At 44.1% G+C, this 19,298-nt stretch overlaps 1 protein-coding gene across 7 annotated transcripts in view; it reads left to right on the top strand.

Annotated features, from left to right (window-relative positions):
• LOC142590689 (nuclear distribution protein nudE-like 1) overlaps positions 1 to 19,298 on the top strand; it is a 400,224-nt gene that overhangs the window by 244,179 nt on the left and 136,747 nt on the right. For all 7 annotated transcript variants that reach the window (XM_075703108.1, XM_075703106.1, XM_075703107.1 and 4 more), the window contains exon 7: positions 13,161 to 13,361. In XM_075703108.1, coding sequence (XP_075559223.1) covers positions 13,161 to 13,361 — 201 coding nt within the window. The remainder of the gene's footprint in view (positions 1 to 13,160; positions 13,362 to 19,298) is intronic.

The raw sequence follows: 19,298 nt of genomic DNA, 5'->3' as shown, positions 1-19,298 counted from the left end.
AAAATATTCAGTCGGGGAACGAGAAGCTCTTCCGTGCATTTGGGCGTGTGAGCGATGGCACACGTACCTGTGGGGTCGCCATTTCACAATTCGAACGGACCACCAGGCACTGGTGTCCTTGCTGTCGTCACAAGGACATGGAAGACGCCCACTCCGAATCGCATGCTGGAGTGCACGACTGCTTTGCTACAATTTCACTGTTGAATACCGCAAGGGGTCCACAAACACTGTAGCAGATGCACTTTCTCGGCTACCAGCACCTACCTCGGAGGCAGAGATTGCTAAGGAGGAAGAAATTGTCTCGTTCATTGAGCCAGCCTGCATGACTGAGAAGTTCAGGCAGGCCGCCCTCAACGACAGTTGCCTGGAAACTGTCAAGTCATTCGTGCTGAGTTCCTGGCCGCCAAAGAAGTCCAAACCAGAAGAGGTGAAACCATTCTACGCCATTCGGGAAGAACTTTCTGTTGTCGATAATCTGCTTCTGCATGGAGAGCGCCTCATTGTTTCGTCCTCCCTCACGGCTCAGATCATCGGCATCGCGCACGAGACACATCCGGGTATCACGCGCGCGAAGGCGCGACTGCGTGAGCGGTTCTGGTGGCCACGAATGGATAAGCAAGTGGAAATGGCAGTAAAAAACTGCCATATCTGTCTGGAGGCAGATAAGTCCGCCAAAACATCACCAGCACCGTTGCAACCTGTTGAATGGCCTGAGCGACCGTGGCAAAAGCTTGGCCTAGACATTGTTGGTCCTTTGGAGCATGCAGCTTACAACAGCAGATTTGCTGTAACGCTTGTTGACTACCATTCTAAATGGCCAGAGGTGTATTTTTGCAGCGAAGTGTCCACGAGCACCGTGAAAGACTTTTTAACAAGTGTTTTTGCCCGTGAAGGCTACCCGGAAGAGATTGTTTGTGAGAATGGACCTCAGTTCACTTCACGTGAGTTCATAACTTTCCTGCAAAACAGAGGCATCAGTCTTTCACATTCTTCGGTATACTACCCCCAAGCCAATGGGCAAATAGAATGTTTTAATCGCACATTGAAGAATTTCATTCAAGCTTCACTCCTCGAAAGACGACCACTCCGGCAAGCTGTCACAGAATACCTTGCCGTTTACCACTGTACTCCGCACACCACCACCGGGGTCGCCTCAGCAGTCCTGCTGCATGGTAGAATGCCCCGAACCAGGCTGGATGTCGTGGGTTTCTCAGCACCAGCATTTGCTGAAGACCCAGCCAAGGAGTTGGCGCGACTTCGTCAAAAGGTCAGGCGTCAGCAGCAAAGCAGCAAGCACTACACGGACAAAAGGAGAGCCACCAAGAAGACGAAGATAGCCGTAGGCAATTTTGTCCGCGTCAAAAAACCATCCGTTTGGTTCAAGGGAGACTGCACCTCTTCTTCACCAACTGAGGTGATCAAGAGGAGGGGACCAGCCTCTTTCCGACTTGGAGACGGCCGTACGTGGAATGCCTCCAAGCTTTCCAGGGTTCCGGAGAGGGCCACTTGGGAACCAGGCCCACCTGCCACGCCGCAGCCGCAGTCTCCTGATGAGCTGCAGCCCGCCACGTCACAGCTTCCTGATGCGCTGCAACCTGCCACGCCGCAGCTGCGGTCTCCTGAGGTGCTACAGCCTGCCACGCCGCAGCCGCTGTCTCCCGATGTGCTGCAGCCTGCCGTGCTACAGCCTCCTTCTCCCAGGACGCAGGCACTGTCTCCTGGCATACCGCAGCAGCAGTCAACGAGCCCGTCGCCAGTGCGACGTCCAACGCGGCCGAACCGAGAGCGCCGGCCACCGGCCTGGCTCCAAGACTATCATACCAATTAGTTGACGGTCTGACATTGTGTACATAGGTTGTAAATATGTGTAAATAAGTGCAGTGTGCATGCTTTGGGGTTTTCCTTACTAATACTTACTAACAATTAACCACTAAAAATAAGGGAGGGAGTATGTTATATTCAGTTTCGTTATTCATTTCAGTTCTTTATTCCCCAGGTGGCGCTTCTGTTCTTCATTATATATATTGGTTGTATATGTTCAATAAATGGCCTTTTACTTCGGGACAGCTGGAGTCTGACTTCCACCTTCGGTCAATACCACACTCCCTAAGCCTATCATTAATGCATCTGCCAGTTTGTCCGATATGTTTCCACAGGGCAATAAGATTAAGTAATAACACAGGTCCTACAGTTAGCACACCCTTTTCTGTGCTGCCTTTTGCATGCATCCTTTGTTTTACTATATGATCTTGTTTTTGCACACAAGCTGATAAGCTTGTTTGGAGCAGTGAATACTGTCAACCTTTCCACATAGTCCTATCTCCTTCAGATTATGTGATAAGCGGTGGATGTAAGGAATTATGGCGATCTTTTTTTTTAGCAGACTCTGCATTGGTTGACGTCGAGAAATCACCCTCTCCTGACTGCGTTTCTTTGAGCAGTGCTTCAGCGATTGACATGATTGCTTGGAAAAGCAGCCTCACTCAACCGCACTACCTGTTGTTGAAAACTGGAAAAAAATTTAATGAGTGCACGACTTCCTTAGTGCATTGTTCAAACACATTTTTGCTGTGCCCCTTTTGAAAGCTTGGAATGAGCAGAACTGTACGATAAAAGAGGCTGTAACACCAGCAGATGGGATCATCAGACAACACAAATTGTAGATCGAGAAAGTGGATGCTCCTATCTATTTGCATTTCGAAGATCACATCAAGGGGACCAAGGCATTCTAAAATTATGCTTGTAACCACCTTCACATTCTTTTTGAAAACAAATGAGAACAGTCAACAAACAAAAGGAAACCGACATTTTGGAATGCTCTGCAGACTGAGGTTCCCTTGAGCCTCTATGCCAAGTCTCTACTTCTGCAAGATACAGGTTGCTGAGGACCGGCGCTAAACTAGACAGGATACTGCAATGGTTGGGGTCGGGCATGAAATAGATGGTAGCTGGCCCATGCCGTTGTCCAACTTATCCCCTCTGAGGACGTTGTTGAAGGGAGAAACTTGTTCTCATCGAGAACAAGTAATATGGGATTTATTTTTAGTATCTACATGAGAACGTTACAGTTCATCAGTCTAGCATGACTGAAAGAGAATGCATACTCAGCAGCCGCGCCACAGCTGCTTATAAACACTGTCCTTCCTAGATCCCTAGGTGAGGGAAAAACGGCCGTTCAACCTGCAACCAATTCGGCACGTCCAAAGTCATCGTAGCCGGCCCGCCTTTGAGGGGTAGGGTTTACACACTCACTTCCACACAGGTTTCACTGACCACACCAAGGTGAGAGGGTTTTCGCAGGCGCAGGTCTTTTGCAGGCCCTGAGCCCTCTTGGTCCCAGAGTTGACCTCACAGACAGGGGCCGCCGCGTCTGTTTATTGACTGACCACTTCTGGGACCCATGAGACCACACCGCAAAACACCTTCCAGGAGTTCCACCACTTCAAGCAAACCGGGACGGTGGCGGCAAATCCACCAACAATACATGGTCCGTCGACTGCGTGTCGACATCCCGGCACCTCTTGCTTGGGGACGTGGCGTATTTTCGTCCTTACATAGCGAGTCACCGCAGCAGACATGCCAGCGCCAACGGGTTGTTGACGAGGCGCATTCTTGTTTGCACGAAGCGAGTCATCACAGCAGGCTGGGCGCGTTCCAAGGTCTGATTCTCCAAATATCACCACCCCCACAGCTGCGGCTGGCTGGGAAAATTTTGTAGGTCGGTACCCTTGCAGGCCGTTCATAACAATACATATGCCTTGCTTCTGTAGAAATGGAACATTATTCCACTGGATAAACGCTGAGCTCAGATATTGCTTGAGTAATGCTTAAAGACTCTGAACAGAAGTTGCGGCTTCATTGCAAAACTGCACTGCACCAAATTTGTCTATACTTTCTTCAACGCAGGTTAAGTGGTGAGATTGAGGAATAGAGCAATAACAGGTCCTTTATGTCAGGAGAGAATGCGTTCAGCCCCTTGTCAGAGTGCACTTTAAAAAATTCTAAAACTTGGTCTGAACTCTTCACAAATAAGGGGTCATTCATATCAAGAAGATTTGGTGCTTTTAGCGGTAGGCCAGTATTTCCTTCTGCCAGGTCCCTTTCTCAGACACAATTACCCTGAAGGGGTTGTTATTCTTGTGTGTCTTTGCACTAAAAGATACCTCTAAACACTTCCTGCTGTTCTTAATGCCTTTTACAACCTTATTTTTTGCTTGGGCAAAATGCAAAATGTTGCACCAACAAGTCCACATGTCTACACTGATGGACATTTTATTAGTTCAGATTACGATTTTCACCACAGCATTAGTAATATTAAGTCATCTCTTGGTATCAGCCCACTAGCCCTTGCTTATGCCTATTCTACAAATTATACTACACATTTCCTAATTCCTAACCTGCACGATTCGCTTCTAGTTTCACCTGTCCACACTTCATCCCATCTATTCAACTCCATGAGCATCCAACACTTACATAGATCAACTAACGGGTTTAACCAATCTTTCTTGCCCGCCGTGATTTAGGATTGGAATCGGCTTTCCAATTTTATTGTCATTGAGCGTGATCCTGTAAAATTTAAAGAAAACCTGCTGCTTTATCTTGATGTATAAATTGCTACATTTTCGTGTACATTTCCTTCTGACTTTCACTATAGTTGCCTGTGTGCTTTTTAATTTTTGTTCGTTCTACGCATAAATTGCTACTTTATTATGTACATTTCATTTTTATTTTTACTATAATTGCCTGTGTGCTGTTATTTGTTTCGATTGCCCACTTATACGTGTTATATTTTGTGTGCAACACCCCCCCCCCCCTTATGTAAAGCCCCACAAGGGCCTTTAGGAGTCCAGTAAATGATGATGGTGATGAAGATATAGCTATTTTAGTGTTGGAAAAACAAGTCGTGCCCCACACCAGAAAACAATAATTAGCAACAAAGCAAAACAATGAGTAATATAATAGCTTTTTACTAGGTTATCGGCTACCCCCATTTGCTTTCTAATCCGCATCACTGTCTTCCTGTCTCATAAAAAGGCCCTGAAATTTTTTTGGAGGCTCCTTTGGATGGCTATGGTACCTCACAGTAATATATTACCTAAAGAATTTTTCAAAAAGCCCTAGTATGAGTGTTCCCGTTCACCCTCAATGTCCTCCACACTGAAGGAGCGCCGGTGGTGATAGAGTGGTGCAATGCCTCACCTATGGCATTACAGCGAGCGAGCTCATTGCTGCACCCTGTGGCTACGTGCAAGAGGGCGACAGCGCAGGCTTGCGTGCCTGGTGTGCGTGTAATGGACAGGCGGTAGGCAAACACAGATGGCGCACTTTGTAGCATCCAATGTGAAGCACTTCTAGCCACTGGCACTTATCCTTGGTAGGTGTGAACCGCTGCTGTTCATCACAAGGTGTAACGTGGGTCTAAAGGAAAGCATTAAGTCGTGGTAGATCGACAGAGTATTTGTCTAGAACTCTATCATCATTTTATGAATGTGAATATATCATTCTTTTGCCTAGGAAATGGCCCTCGAAGGTCCTGCTGCTGCTTCTTAACTTGAACCGCCCGCACAAAAGTGGAGTACTTGACGTTTCCACGTGATCGCCCTCTGTGCCATTGCTATGTCTTTTGTGGAGTCTTTATTTAGCCCTATACACAAACTGGGGTAGGCGTTCAGCTTGCCCGACTTGTTCTGTTACTCTGCTTGGTTTCGGGTTACCAGTTACGATCACTTGAGCCTCTGCTGCCAGAGTCGGCAGGGCCACAGGTTGCCACAGGTTGCTGCTTCGGCCGTTATCAACAGAGAAACATTATGCCATTTGCAATGGTGGGTCACAGCCACTCTCTGTGAATCGGAGGGGCTGACGCCACACATAAGAGGTACCATAGTCGACAAGATATTGTGGCACTCCGATTTTATATTTTCGTCATTTTCTCGCTTGCAAAAAGCTGTTTTCATTACGAATTTAGAATTCATTTTTGCAAAAGCATGATCTTTCAATCTAGCTCTGCTTAATATTTGCCATAAGTGTCCCTTTAAGTTTCGCATAGTTCGAGGCTAGTTGAATGTGCCACAGTAATTGAAATTAGCAAGAGCCAACGGCTATGACACCCTGATATGCAGTGTGGCCAAAGTTTCATTCCTATGGTGGGCAGGCACAGTCCAGCGTGAGCAGACGATAGCCGACTGATGCTCACTGATTGATGTCTGCTATTGGCCAATGGCAGCCATGTATGGGAATCTGCTATGTGATGAAATATGGGAGCCCGGAAAAGGGTGAGAAGAAGGCTTCTGTTGAAAAGAGAGTGTTTGAGAAAAAGATGACTTCGCATTCCACTTCTGAGCCCCACACACTGCACACAAGCGCAAAATTGTGTGCCCAGATGTTCACACCAGTGTATGCTATCCATGGAATGTGTTTTTTCAGCCATCTTGAGGGGTTGTTCGGGAACCTTTTAACCTTTTTCATTCCATTGCTCATTGCATGTTCTTTAACTTCTTCTCAAGCTTCTTTGTTAACCTACAAACTTCAGCTCCCTATGTTAAGTACCAGTAGAATGCAGTGATTGTACACTTTATCATTTTCAAGGATAGCGATAAGCTGCCGGTCATGACTTGGTCGTATGCACTCCTACCTATTTCTTTTTTTCTTCTACCGCTGGTAACCCACTGCACCTCATCAATATTGCCAGGTAGGCAGTGTTCATCACGAAGGCAGACATTTGTTGCACTAAGTACAATAAATATAATGAAGTGATTTCAGCTCCCTTTTGGTTAATTAACATAATTCTGTGCGTGAGAGAATAGGCAGTTTTGGGTAGTCAAGTGAAAAATTTTTTTACAGCTACTGCAAATGCTTGATATTAGAATGTATGATATGGATTTGTAGAAAAACGAATGTGCTTTCTAATGGTATTATTTTCAAGCAAACATTTATTAACTATTCCTTGAAAAAAAAGTTATTTAATAAATAGCGATAGCGAAAACTCCGTAAAAACATTGATGTTGCTTTACACCAAAAGAACATAAAAAAATTTGAAATCTACTTTTTTAACAAAAAGGCTACATATATACAACAATCTTGTAAATATAAGCTTTCTGCTCTTTATATACGAAGGAAAATGTTAGCCCTAGTGGCTGTTGTGCTCGCATGGCCGCTCTTGGGAACCGCCGCGCAACGCTGCGGAACACAGTAGTTGCTCAATGCCAAGGTCCACTCCCGGCCGCCTTCTTGTGCAAAACTGCAACCTCTGCACCGCCACTGGCAAGTGGTCCTGCTCGAAACGACGTTGACACCCTGCAGATAAGAATTGTGACCTTTAAAACACACCGGATACCTTTAAACCTGAGCACGGCAGCGACAAAAACGCTCCGAGTAGAAAATGAAACCTGCCAGCAGATATCTGTTGACGTTCCAGGGCTATTTGATGCACTTTCGCCATCTGTGCTGAAGTCCAATGAATCAAAATCATCTTCCGAGTCTGGGTTGCTACCACCATCAAAAATTGTAACGCAGACTCATCGGAATCCGTTGAAATTTGCCATTTCCGAAGAGCATCATCATGCGACATTGACGTCGTGTCGGAAGCTACGAGTGCTTGTGATGCCCAACTACAAGGCGCTTTAAAAATCCCCCGCAGCGAAAAAAATTACACAAAAGCAAAAATAGAAAAATAGCTCTTTTATGTGCTGGATGACTCTAGCTGTCCGAAAGTGCCTCGAGCGCAACAAAATTTGAAATTGAAGCCATCGATAACAAGCTATCGGTGGTAATAGGTGTGGACAGGAAATTGCTAATAGGTGGGAGACTATTCAGTGTTACTAGCATTGTGTGTCGTTGTTGCCTTTATCACTGAGCCAAGTACAAGGGCCCTGCAGAACTACTGTGAATCGCCTGGCCTCTTTCACCTCGCATCTCTCCTCATGCGCTCTTTCAGCTCATTACAGTGCAGTCCACTAATAACGTTACCACATATAATTATATCATATTATATCATTGTATTGTCCCATTATGTCAACGGAAACTGACCCTGGCAACCTTTAACACCCAAACTCTGTCAAGTGAGACTTGCATAGCAGGACTCTTTGAGTAACTATCAGGCATTGTTTGTGATATCATAGGCCTTAGTGAGATTAGAACTGGTGAGGCTTATGCAGTACTGTCTTCTGTACTTATACTCCAGTACTTATACAGGCCATGTCTTCTGCTATAGAGGTCTCCCAGACAAGAAGATTACGGGGTAGGTTTCCTAATCCATAAGGACATAGTGGGCAACATTGACAAATTCCACAGCATTAATGAGAGGGTAGCAGTAGTCATAATCAAACTTAATAAAGGGTATAAATTAAAGGCAGTACAAGCCTACGCTCCATCCAGTCACGATGATGATGAAGTGGATCAGTTTTATGAAGATGTTGAATTAGCAATGAGAAAGTTGCAAACTCAGTATACAGTAGTAATGGGTGAGTTCAGTGCAAAAGTGGGGGAAAAGCTGGCTGGTGAACAAGCAATTGGCAACTACGGCATCAATTCTAGGAACACTAGAGGAGAGATGCTGGTGGAATTTGCGGAAAGGAATAAGCTGTGAACAATGAACTCCTTCATCAGGAAGCGCAGCAACAAAAAGTGGACCCGGAAAAGCCCTAATGGTGAAACAAGAAGTGAAATTGATTTCATACTTTCTGCCAATCCCAGCATAGATAGGTAGGGTAAAGTGCAGTGATCATAGGCTAATGAGGGCTAGGATTCTCTTCACTTTGAAAAGAGAAAGAATAAAATTGGCCAAGAAGAAACAGGCAAACCTAAATGCAGTAAGGGTAAAAGTAGACAAATTCAGGCTGTTACTTGCAAACACATATGCAGCCTTAGAACAGAGAGATGAAGATGACACAGAGGTAATGAATGAAACTAACTAGGCTGGCTTCGGAGGCAGTAATTGAAGTGGGAGGTAAGGCACCAAGGCAACCAGTAGGCAAGCTCTCTCAAGGAACAAAGGACCTAATAAAGAAACGACAAAGAATGAAAGAGTCCAACTCAAGAGATAAGATAGAATTCGCGGAAGTGTCAAGACTGGCCAACAAGGAGAAAGTAAGTGATATTTGAAATTATAACGTGAGAAAGGCTGACGAAACCGTAAAGAATGGACGCAGCCTGAAAACAGTGAGGACGAAACTTGGCATAGGACAAACCAAGCTGTTGAAAAGGAAGGTGTATAATCAGTGCATTTTACTGGTGCTGACATGTCGCAGAAGCTTGAAAAGTTAAGGACCGTGCAAAAAGCAATGGAATGAAGAATGCTAGGCATAACGTTAGGAGACAGAAAGAGAGCGGTTTGGATCAGAGTGCGAAAGGACATAACTGATAATCTAATTGACATTAAGAGAAAAAAATGGAGCTGGCCAGGTCATGTAATGCACAGGTTAGATAACCGGCGCACCATTAGGGTTACAGAATGGATGCCAAGAGAAGGGAAGTGCAGTCGAGGATGGCAGAAGACTAGGTGGGGCAATGAAATTAGGAAATTCATGGGCACTAATTGGAATTGGTTGGCACAGGAGAAGGGTGATTGGAGATAGCAGGGAGAGGCCTTCGTCCTGTAGTGGACATAAAACAGGCTGATGATGATTACGACATATGATATATATTTTAATGATGAGGTGACTCGAAAGTATCAACTTATGCATTAGGTCTAGGAGAAAAAAGGCATGTACACCGCTATGTTATGACTGCATATGGGATACAATAATAAAAATGTTGCCTTCTGGATGGCATTTTTAATGCAGACTGAGCTTGACATTTGCGTTATTAAGTTCCCCCTAAACATACGTGCGTGCGTGCGTGCATGCATGCATACATACACGCATACATACATACATACATACATACATACATACATACATACATACATACATACATACATACATACATACATACATACATACATACATACATACATACATACATCTTTATTTCAGCAGCTCGCAACTTATTGCACATATTGTGCTCGCATAAGCGCAAGTCTCTTGTGGGCGGGTCACAGCAGACATGAGGTGCTGCTAGCTCGCTGCTAACAAAAGAAGTACAACCTATACTATACATATCGCAACAGCTTGAAAAGAACACTAAGCATGGATATTTTGCTGTTAGTAGCGTGAGAAAAACTAACCTGATAAAAAAAAATGTTCCCGCTATTTCTTTGGGAAAATGGTAAAGAAATACATATATAAAAACACAATCTTATTGTTTACAAGACAATTGTGAAAATAATGATAGGAACTGTTTATTTAACAAAGAACATATGCACACAATACCTGTGAATTATTGTGACAATAACGTGACAATAACGAACGATGCCAAGACGGGGGTGAAAAGTTTGCCTACGCCAGTTCGTATCTGCCACCATTGCACGCAGTGCATCCTACCTGCGCACCAATGGGGAAAGCCACAGGGATGGCGTGATTTGACGCAGCGCTCCAAAAGATGATGCCAGCTGCTTTGCGTCGTCCGTGATCGTGCGTCCAGAGAAGAGAAAAAGAAAAAAAGGCAAAAAGTGGAAGCGGTGTCCATCCTTTCTACATTCTCTGTCTTTCTCTCTCACTCAGAGTGAAAATGTGCCACGGAAGCAGCCCCGAAGAAGCAGTAGCAGTGGACAGCCCAGTTAGTTGATGATGGTGTTGACAAAGCACAAAGCTGTGTCACTCGAGACGAAGCTGCAAATTTTGCATGACTCAAAGGAATGAAAGCTCGTGCAGTCAATGATATTGACAGTTCTGAAAACCAGTAATGCCACGATCATGAAGGTTGGAACTAGTGGCTATGCCAGTCAACAAAAAAGGTTGGCTTTGTGTGCTAAGGCGAAACCCCCATGGGTGACAACGCGGTGGAAGCCGCTGACATTACTGAGCTCTCGGAGCACATCGCTATTGATTATGAGACAGGTGGTGCTTCAATGGAGGAGTTTCTGAGTTCAGATAGTGGGTACCTCGTTATACAAAGTGATCTTCGGTGGGCCAATTGATGGCAGCATTGTACAATGGAGGAACGACAGCAATGGCAGTGATGATGAGATTGAAAGTGGCCCGTCTTTGACATCAACTCATATGTTCACATAAAGTGCACTGTCATTAATGGAGTTGCTCATTGATTTCATGCACGCTAAATTATTGCTGTCAGGGTTCACGCAGCAGCTGGGCTCAATGCACGGCATGATTGGGAACCTGAAACTCCCGTGAAAGCAAGTGTAGATTTCTGACTATTTCAGTGCGCGACAGGCACAACCTGTTGCGCTGTCGTGTCACGGCCTGGAACAACCACATAGACGTGATATAGTGACAAAAGTAGCGACAAATTTACATAGTTGTTCGAATAGATACTATCGTGCAGTCAAAAAGAAATCTCAAACATCCCTCTAGATCAATGTTTTAACCACAGTGTAATACATCTAGCTTTAATACGCTGTCATCGTCTGAAAATCTGTTCCATGCCGCCAGCATGAAATGCTTTGGCACCATCTGGTGAGCAAAACTTAAAGCACTTTTTCAGCTCTGGGTGGGATCTCATGCCTAACGACATCAAAATAAACAACCGGTCTCAATATTAACGACAAGACAGCGTTGATACTATGTCCTCAGCACAAGATGAGCCTGATAAGCCACATGACTTCCCAGGGACAAGCGAAATTTTCTGGTTGAGCAAAAATTGGTGATTCGACAAGTGACAGTTATGGATTGCCCTCCGCGATGGCAAAATATGTCACTCGTCACCATCATTTGAAAATGGCGTGCATGCAGTCACACCTTGACACTTGACATGTTGCTCAGAGGTATAAGTAAGCATTTTATTTTTCACAGCTTACTATCTGCAACATCTGTCTTCTAGCCCAAGTTGCAAATTTGGCCTTGGAGCTACAAAGGTACCTTCAGCAGCTTTTCTTTACGGTAGTCCAGATACAGTCACAATTGGTTATAACGATCATTTTTTTCATATTTAAAACAGCGCCAAAAAAACATGGACAAGAGAGGGCACAGGACGAGCGCTGTTCCTGTGTCCAGCGCTCGACCTGTGTCCTCCCTTGTCCGTGTTTTTTTTTTTTTGGCGCTGTTCTAAATATGAATGATCCGTACCAACTAGCTCGCACCCAAACCCTTCTGAGAAAACATTTTTTTTTTTCGTTCTTGATATAAGTAAACTATGCTGTAAAACTTTATTTTTCATGGGCTACTTTGTGCAGCATCTATGTTTTAATGCAAGTGGCAAATTTCGTCTTGGAGCTACAAAGTTTGGCAGCTTTCTTTTATGCCACTCTAGATATAGCGCTGATCGGTTATAACGATAGAATTTTCGTTTTTGATTTCATCACAAGGGAACTGCCCTGTAGTAGCTGCTCTAACTTGGTGTCCAATGCTCTAGAGCTTGCTGTGTTTCGCATTCATGACACAAGGGCTTCATTTTGTCCATTAGTGTTATGTGCAAAGGAATCGGATTAGTTTCCCCAAATCATTCGCAGTATAACTAATCCTAATACTGCTTGTTGTTAACCTGTTGCTTTCATTGAAGGGACACTGAGGAGAAACCTAAACTGATTAAGTATTCCTTCTGTTTTTGTTAATTTCGCATTGACAGGTTGATCATTAGAAGAGAAGATAAACCTTGAAGCTTCATTTTGTGAATTCTATGCTAAAACCCTGTCACAGGTATTTAGTGTGACATCATTGGTTTCAAAATATTTTTTTGTATTTATGCATGTGTGGCTCAATTCCTTAAGCTTGCTAAGTTCACTCTTTGGCTGTTTTAGAATCGAATGTGGTTTGCCTTTATTGTAAACCTTTTACTAGATGACGTTGCAATCCCTGACATCACAGTAAGCTGGTGCGGAAAGCTCAAGGGCATTTCTGTCACCAGTTTATCGTTTGTGCATCTTACCAAGCCTCCTCCTCTCTCGGCAGAAGTTGCATTTTGTTATATTGTGGAAGGGTAATTTTCTCCTTCGAGTCCCCTTAATTTGGAGCCTTGCAATGCAGCCATCTGTCAGTGTTGTCTTTTCTACTTGTTTTTTGTGTCTTCTATCGTGACCATTGTGCATTTTCGTGCCAGTATCACATGCTGCATGCAGTTTTGTGTCCACTCGTGTTCCTCATAGTTATAAGTGGCTGCTATTGCCGCAGACCTGAAGCAAGAGCTGATGATCCAGCAGAGCGTGCACAAGGAGCAGACGACACCCTTTGTGCCCGACGCTCCATCGCCACTGGTGCAGCGCCGGGAGTCCATGGGATGCGCCCCTCTGATCCCACCCAGGGCCCAAGCAAGCAGCTGCATCCCAGGGATAGCCGACTCCAACCGGCTTGCGACGGATGGGGCAGCCAGAGGTGAGAAAGCGTGCTGGCTTTCTTGAGCTCTTGAGTGGAGCACGTGACCATCTGCCTTGACGTCCATTTAATCCTCCCCAATGGTGGGCAAACACATAAACGACTTAGTAGTGTGGTTTGTTGGGCCAGTTGGTGGCATGGTGGATGTACAGGGGATTCCAGCAAGTACGGACGCATGCACAAGTAAAAGAAGCAGGCAGGACAGCACTGAACTTACAACTGAAGTTTATTGCGCAAGTACATTCTACATATCTCTGTCACGCGTGCGTAGAAAACTAATAACAATAACAAGGTTTATAGTCGAAGATTGACAAACACACACATAAAAAGCCTAGTCACATCCCTTCCTAACAACGGCAGCTACAACTGGATTAACATGATAGATTTAAAAATTAAAGTTCTTTATCATTGATATGGACCGAAGGTTCACTCGCACATATATGCGCACCCAACTTTTTGATGTGAAATGCTTCGCACATTTCTTTCCAGTTTACTGCACTCTCTCCCCACAATTAGTACACTGTATAAAAAATTGGTTGGCATTCGTGCCTCTTGCAGTGCAATGGCACGAAGCATAAACAACATTCTGCTGGAATTCTATCCAGTTCAGTACAGTCTGCTCTTATTAAAAGGTTCCTAGTGAGGCCACATAGCAAGCTTCGTTTTTTTCTTTTTTCGGAAAATGTGGAACATGAACTATTAAAGGCAATAGAATGCCTACCAAAACTACTAGAGGGCCAAGAGAAGATACTTGCGGAGCTTGAAGTTTTGAGGTCGCAGCAGAAAACACTGCATGAGCGAATTGAGCAGTTGACAAAAAAGGTTGAAGCTCTGACCGAGGGCAATGGAAGAGAAGGTTTGCGGGCACACAACACTAATCTGGCTGATACCGTGCGCAATGTATTGGGAAAACAAGACAATATTGAAAACAGGTCGCGTAGAAATAATTTACTTTTCTTTGGTTTGGGTGACACCGAAAAAGAAACATGGAACGAGTCTGAGTCCAAGGTGATTTCGCTTTGTGCAGACAATCCCGAACTAGAAATTAACCCCTCCGCTATAGAGAGGGCACAAAGAATTGGTAGACACGCAGTTAACAAAAAAAGGCCTGTAGTTGTGAAGTTCACTGCTTTCAAAGATAAGCAAAGGGTCTTGACCGCTGCCTCTAAGCTTAAGGGAACTAACTTTTCAATAAGTGAAGATCATTCTAAACATGTTCGTCAGGCAAGAAATTCTCTGCTCGCATATGCACGTTAACGGAAAACGAAGTACACGCTTAGGTATAACAAGCTCGTGATGGGTGGAGAAACATATATTTTTGATGGCTCTAGTGGTTCTGTTCGAGAATGTACGCAATTGCAAACAACACAGCCTTCTTCCCGATTTACTAGAAATAGACCCGAACAACTTTCTTTTATTGTCGTAAACTGTCGAAGCCTGAAGAATAAAACATGATTTTGCAGGCCTTCTATCAATATCAGAGCCTGACATTGTTATCACCACCGAATCCTGGCTAGACTCTGACATTGTGGATTCTGAGGTATTTCCATGAGACTATGCTGCATATAGAAAGGACCGAAATGCGTGGGGAGGGGGGGGGTTGTTTGTTCTAGTTTGGGACACAATTGAAAGTGCACCATTTCTTCCAGCTGACGATACCTCAGAGTCTGTATGGTGCAGGCTATGCTTTTCAGATGGAAACGCCCTTATTGTTGGTTCTTTCTACAGACTACCAAATTTGAACACCGTTGAACCATTTATCAGCCTTTCAAGGTCATTCTCAGTCCTGTCATCTGAAACGATAATTCTTGGTGGTGATTTTAACATGCCAGATGTTGTATGGCGTGACCTATGTCCTATACAGAATAATAGGTCATTGCTTCAGTCTGCATTTTGTGAGCTAATAATGACCTATGGGCTCTTGCAGTTCGTTGATTTTCCTACTCGTTTTGGATGTGCAGACTGAAATGTGAAGAAGGGTAAAAAGAAGGACACCGAACACTGCATGAATACAAGAAAAGACGTTTCGGCTCCCCTGACGGGAGCCTTGTTCACGATGAAATCAAGGACGTGCGATACAATGTTTATATGGCTTTGAAGTATGACGTAAGCAGCACGTCTAGATGGGGGGAGGGTTCCATCATTTCGGTTGAGGGTGCTATCTGTCATTTGGATTAGGAGGGATTCCAAGTGGTGTTTTGACGTCAAATTTCTTTCTTTTTCTAATATCTTGGCGTTATCCCAATCAATCCTGTGGCCCAAGTCATCTGCATGCTCTGCCAAGGCGTCTGATGCGTCTTTTTTTTCTTTTTCGCATCGTTGACATGCTGCTTCAACCGCTCTTCGAAATTGCCTGTCTCGCCGATATATACGCAGTCGCAGTCTCCACATGGAATCGCGCAGACGATGCCAGGAAACTTTGTCTTTGGAAGCTTGTCTTTCACGTTTACCAGCCGATGGCGTAATTTTTGGGATGGTACGTGAGCTACCTGGACGTCATAGCCGCGTAGAACGCGGGCTAAGCCCTCGCTCACACCGGGCACATACGGTATGGGGGCGCGTTTTCTTGGGAGCACACAGTCAGGCCTTGGGGGCTGACACAGATGGCATTCCACCGAGTTCACAAACGACCTCGGGTAGCCACATGCCGAGAGATAACGGTGCACCCCTTGTAGGTCGGCAGCCCGGCTTTGTGGCGTTGTGCAGATACGCTCGGTTCTGCCGACAAGAGAGTCTACCACCGATCTCTTCTGGTTCATCGGGTGCACTGAATTAAAATACCTGCCTGCGTGTGTGCTCTTTCTGTACACGGTAAATGCCAGACTGCGCCGGTCACGTTTTACGAGGACGTCCAGAAAAGGAAGCTCGCCGTCTTTTTCTTCCTCGACTGTGAATTGGATAGACGCTTCAATACTATTCAAATGTGACAAAAATGAAGGAATTTCTTTTTGCTGAATTATGCAGAACACATCGTCTACGTAACGTAGGAAGACTCTGGGCGGCGAGTTGAAAGAGGCGAGTGCTCGACGCTCAAGCCATACCATAGTTGAATCTGCAGTAGTTACCGAAATGGATGCACCCATCGGTGTCCCGTGCATTTGCCTGTAGAAGGTGCCTTCAAAAGTGAAGTAGGTGTTCTCCAGGCAAAACAGGAGCCTCTTCAAGTCGGGAACGTCTATGGGTGTCCTTTCTGGTAGGGTAGGGTCATCGTCCAGAGTGGCAGTACAAGTTTCCGCGACGAGTCCAATAGGAATGCTTGTAAAAAGCGACACGACATCGAACGACACAAGTGTTTCTTGATCGTCGGGAGTAAAATGACGAATCTTGCTTATGAAGTCTTCAGAATGGCGAACGTGCGTGCTGCTTCTACCAACGAGAGGGGAAAGAACCTTATGAAGGTATTTAGACAGTTTATGAAGCGGAGAGCGAGTAATAATAATATTTGGGGTTTTACATGCCAAAACCACTTTCTGATTATGAGGCACGCCGTAGTGGAGGACTCCGGAAATTTTGACCACCTGGGGTTCTTTAACGTGCACCTAAATCTAAGCACACGGGTGTTTTCGCATTTCGCCCCCATCGAAATGCGGCCGCCGTGGAGAGCGAGTAAAATCAACGATTGGTCGCATCGGGACGTTAGGTTTATGTATTTTTGGCAAACCGTAGAGCACCGGCGCCGAACCGTTAGTGCACAGAAGAGAGAAGTACAACCCTTTGTGCCTTGGATCTACAAACCGGAACACATCCGTAAAAAACTTCTGTAGCTCCCTCTGTACTTTCAGCGTAGGATCCTTCTTCAGACGACTGTACGTTGACTCGTCCGCAAGAAGTGACATCTTGTCCCGGTAGTCAGTCCTGTTGAGTAGCACCGTGGCGTTGCCCTTGTCAGCCGGGAGGATGACGAGATTTTGGTTTGAGCGAAGGTCTTTGATAGCCTTGTTTTCTTCCGCTGAAAGTGGGGAGACGGAAGGGTGTGCGCGAAGCCGCGAGAGAATGCCTATAGTGCGGGTTCGTGCCTCCTCCCTCTTTGAAGGTTCAATTTGGCTGATAGCATTTTCTACCGCACAGACCAACCTTTTTTGCCATATAAACATTGTTTATCCTTTTAATAAGCCTTTTAAGCCATATAAACATTGTATCGCACGTCCTTGATTTCATTGTGAACAAGGCTCCCATCAGGGGAGCCAAAACGTCTTTTCTTGTATTCATGCAGTGGTCGGTGTCCTTCTTTTTACCCTTCTTCATGATGCCTCCCGACCAGACGGGCTTCCGTCAAAACCTCGACTTCAGACGGAAATGTGTTACTTGGTTTTTAGTAACCAGAAAGATATCATAGACTTCATTGCACCACTACCAGGGATTAGTGATCATGAAGTAGTTGCAGGCACTATTCGTTGCAGGAAAATAGAATTTACCAAAATGCGGCCAAGAAAGGTATTCTTTTATGAAAATGGTAATTATGAGGCTATTTTTATTTATTTATTTATTTATTTATTTATTTATTTATTTATTTATTTATTTATTTATTTATACAATACTGCAGGCCCAACTGAGGGCCCAAGCAGGAGGGGCAGAATACATAAGTATTTACGTGTGCACACACACATATATATATATATATATATATATATATATATATATATATATATATATACATATATATATATATATATATATATATATATATATATATATATATATATATATACATACATACATACAGACATGAAAAGAAAATACAAAAGCAATGCAACATATGTAAATATCATCAGAAAACAAAAAATGAAAGCGACGACTAATAAGATTAAGAGAAGGTACACTGAAGGAAGGCAACTTGACGAACATTAGAACAGTATCACACGCATATATGAGCACTTGCAACCGCTATCGAGGGAGGGGGAAAAAAGTACCAGAAGTTGAACGAGCGCTCATTGCAAAATACTGAAAATAATAGAATAAGGATGATGTAGAAAGTATTATACAATATTCACGTGTAAAAAAAAGAAAAAGAAAACAGTAACAAGACTTGCCGATATGGCAATACCCCCTGTATCAAAGACACAAGCGGTCAATAGAATCGGTGTTTATCAATTGTGATAATGGCAGGCTGTACCAATCTGTTACAGTGCGAGGGAAGAAGGAAAACTTAAAAAGGTTAGTTCAGGTCTTATAAGGCGTTAAAAGAATCAGCGTGGCGATGCCATGTTCGGCGCACTGTAAGTGGTTTAACATAACCCTGTGGCTGGATGGACAAACAGTTGTTCTTAAGCAAGAAAAGAAATTTCAGTCGTCGTATTTTCCTGCGTAGTTGTAGTGTTTAGATATTATGTTGATTCATTAGGCTAGTAGGAGAGTCACTCAGTCTATATTTAGAAAAAATAAACCTAACAGCTTTACGCGGGACCATCTCTAAAGCGTTAATGTTAATTTTCTTATAGGGATCCCACATGATGCATGCATATTCCAGTTTCGGTCGGATGAGTGAAGTGTAAGCCAGTTATCTAGTACTAGAGGGAGCGTGCTTTAGTTTGTGCCTGAGAAGACAAAGCTTCCTGAAAGATGAGTTACATACGTTAGAAATGTGGCTATTCCAGCTGAGGTCACTGGTTATTGTGATTCCAAGATATTTATATTGGCTGACCTTGGTCAGCGGTTCAGAGCCGAGGTTATAGACAAACAACATTTTATTTATTTTTGTTGTTATGGACATATAAACAGTTTTTTCTCTGTTCAATTCCATACCCCACCGACTGCACCAGGAAAGAATGTTTTGAAGGTCAGAGTTAAGCATTAATTGATCTTTGTGGCATGTAACCTTGTTAAACAACACACAATCGTCAGCAAATAGTCTAACTTGAACAGGATGAGAAATTTCGTTAGTGATGTCGTTTATGTAAATTAGAAATAGTAAAGGTCCTAGCACGCTACCTTGAGTTA

This window comes from Dermacentor variabilis, chromosome 8 (assembly GCF_050947875.1).
Source record: "Dermacentor variabilis isolate Ectoservices chromosome 8, ASM5094787v1, whole genome shotgun sequence".
Classification (NCBI taxonomy): Eukaryota; Metazoa; Arthropoda; class Arachnida; order Ixodida; family Ixodidae; genus Dermacentor; species Dermacentor variabilis.
The sequence above is the reverse complement of the archived record's forward strand: the minus strand, read 5'-3'. Positions and strand labels throughout refer to the sequence as shown.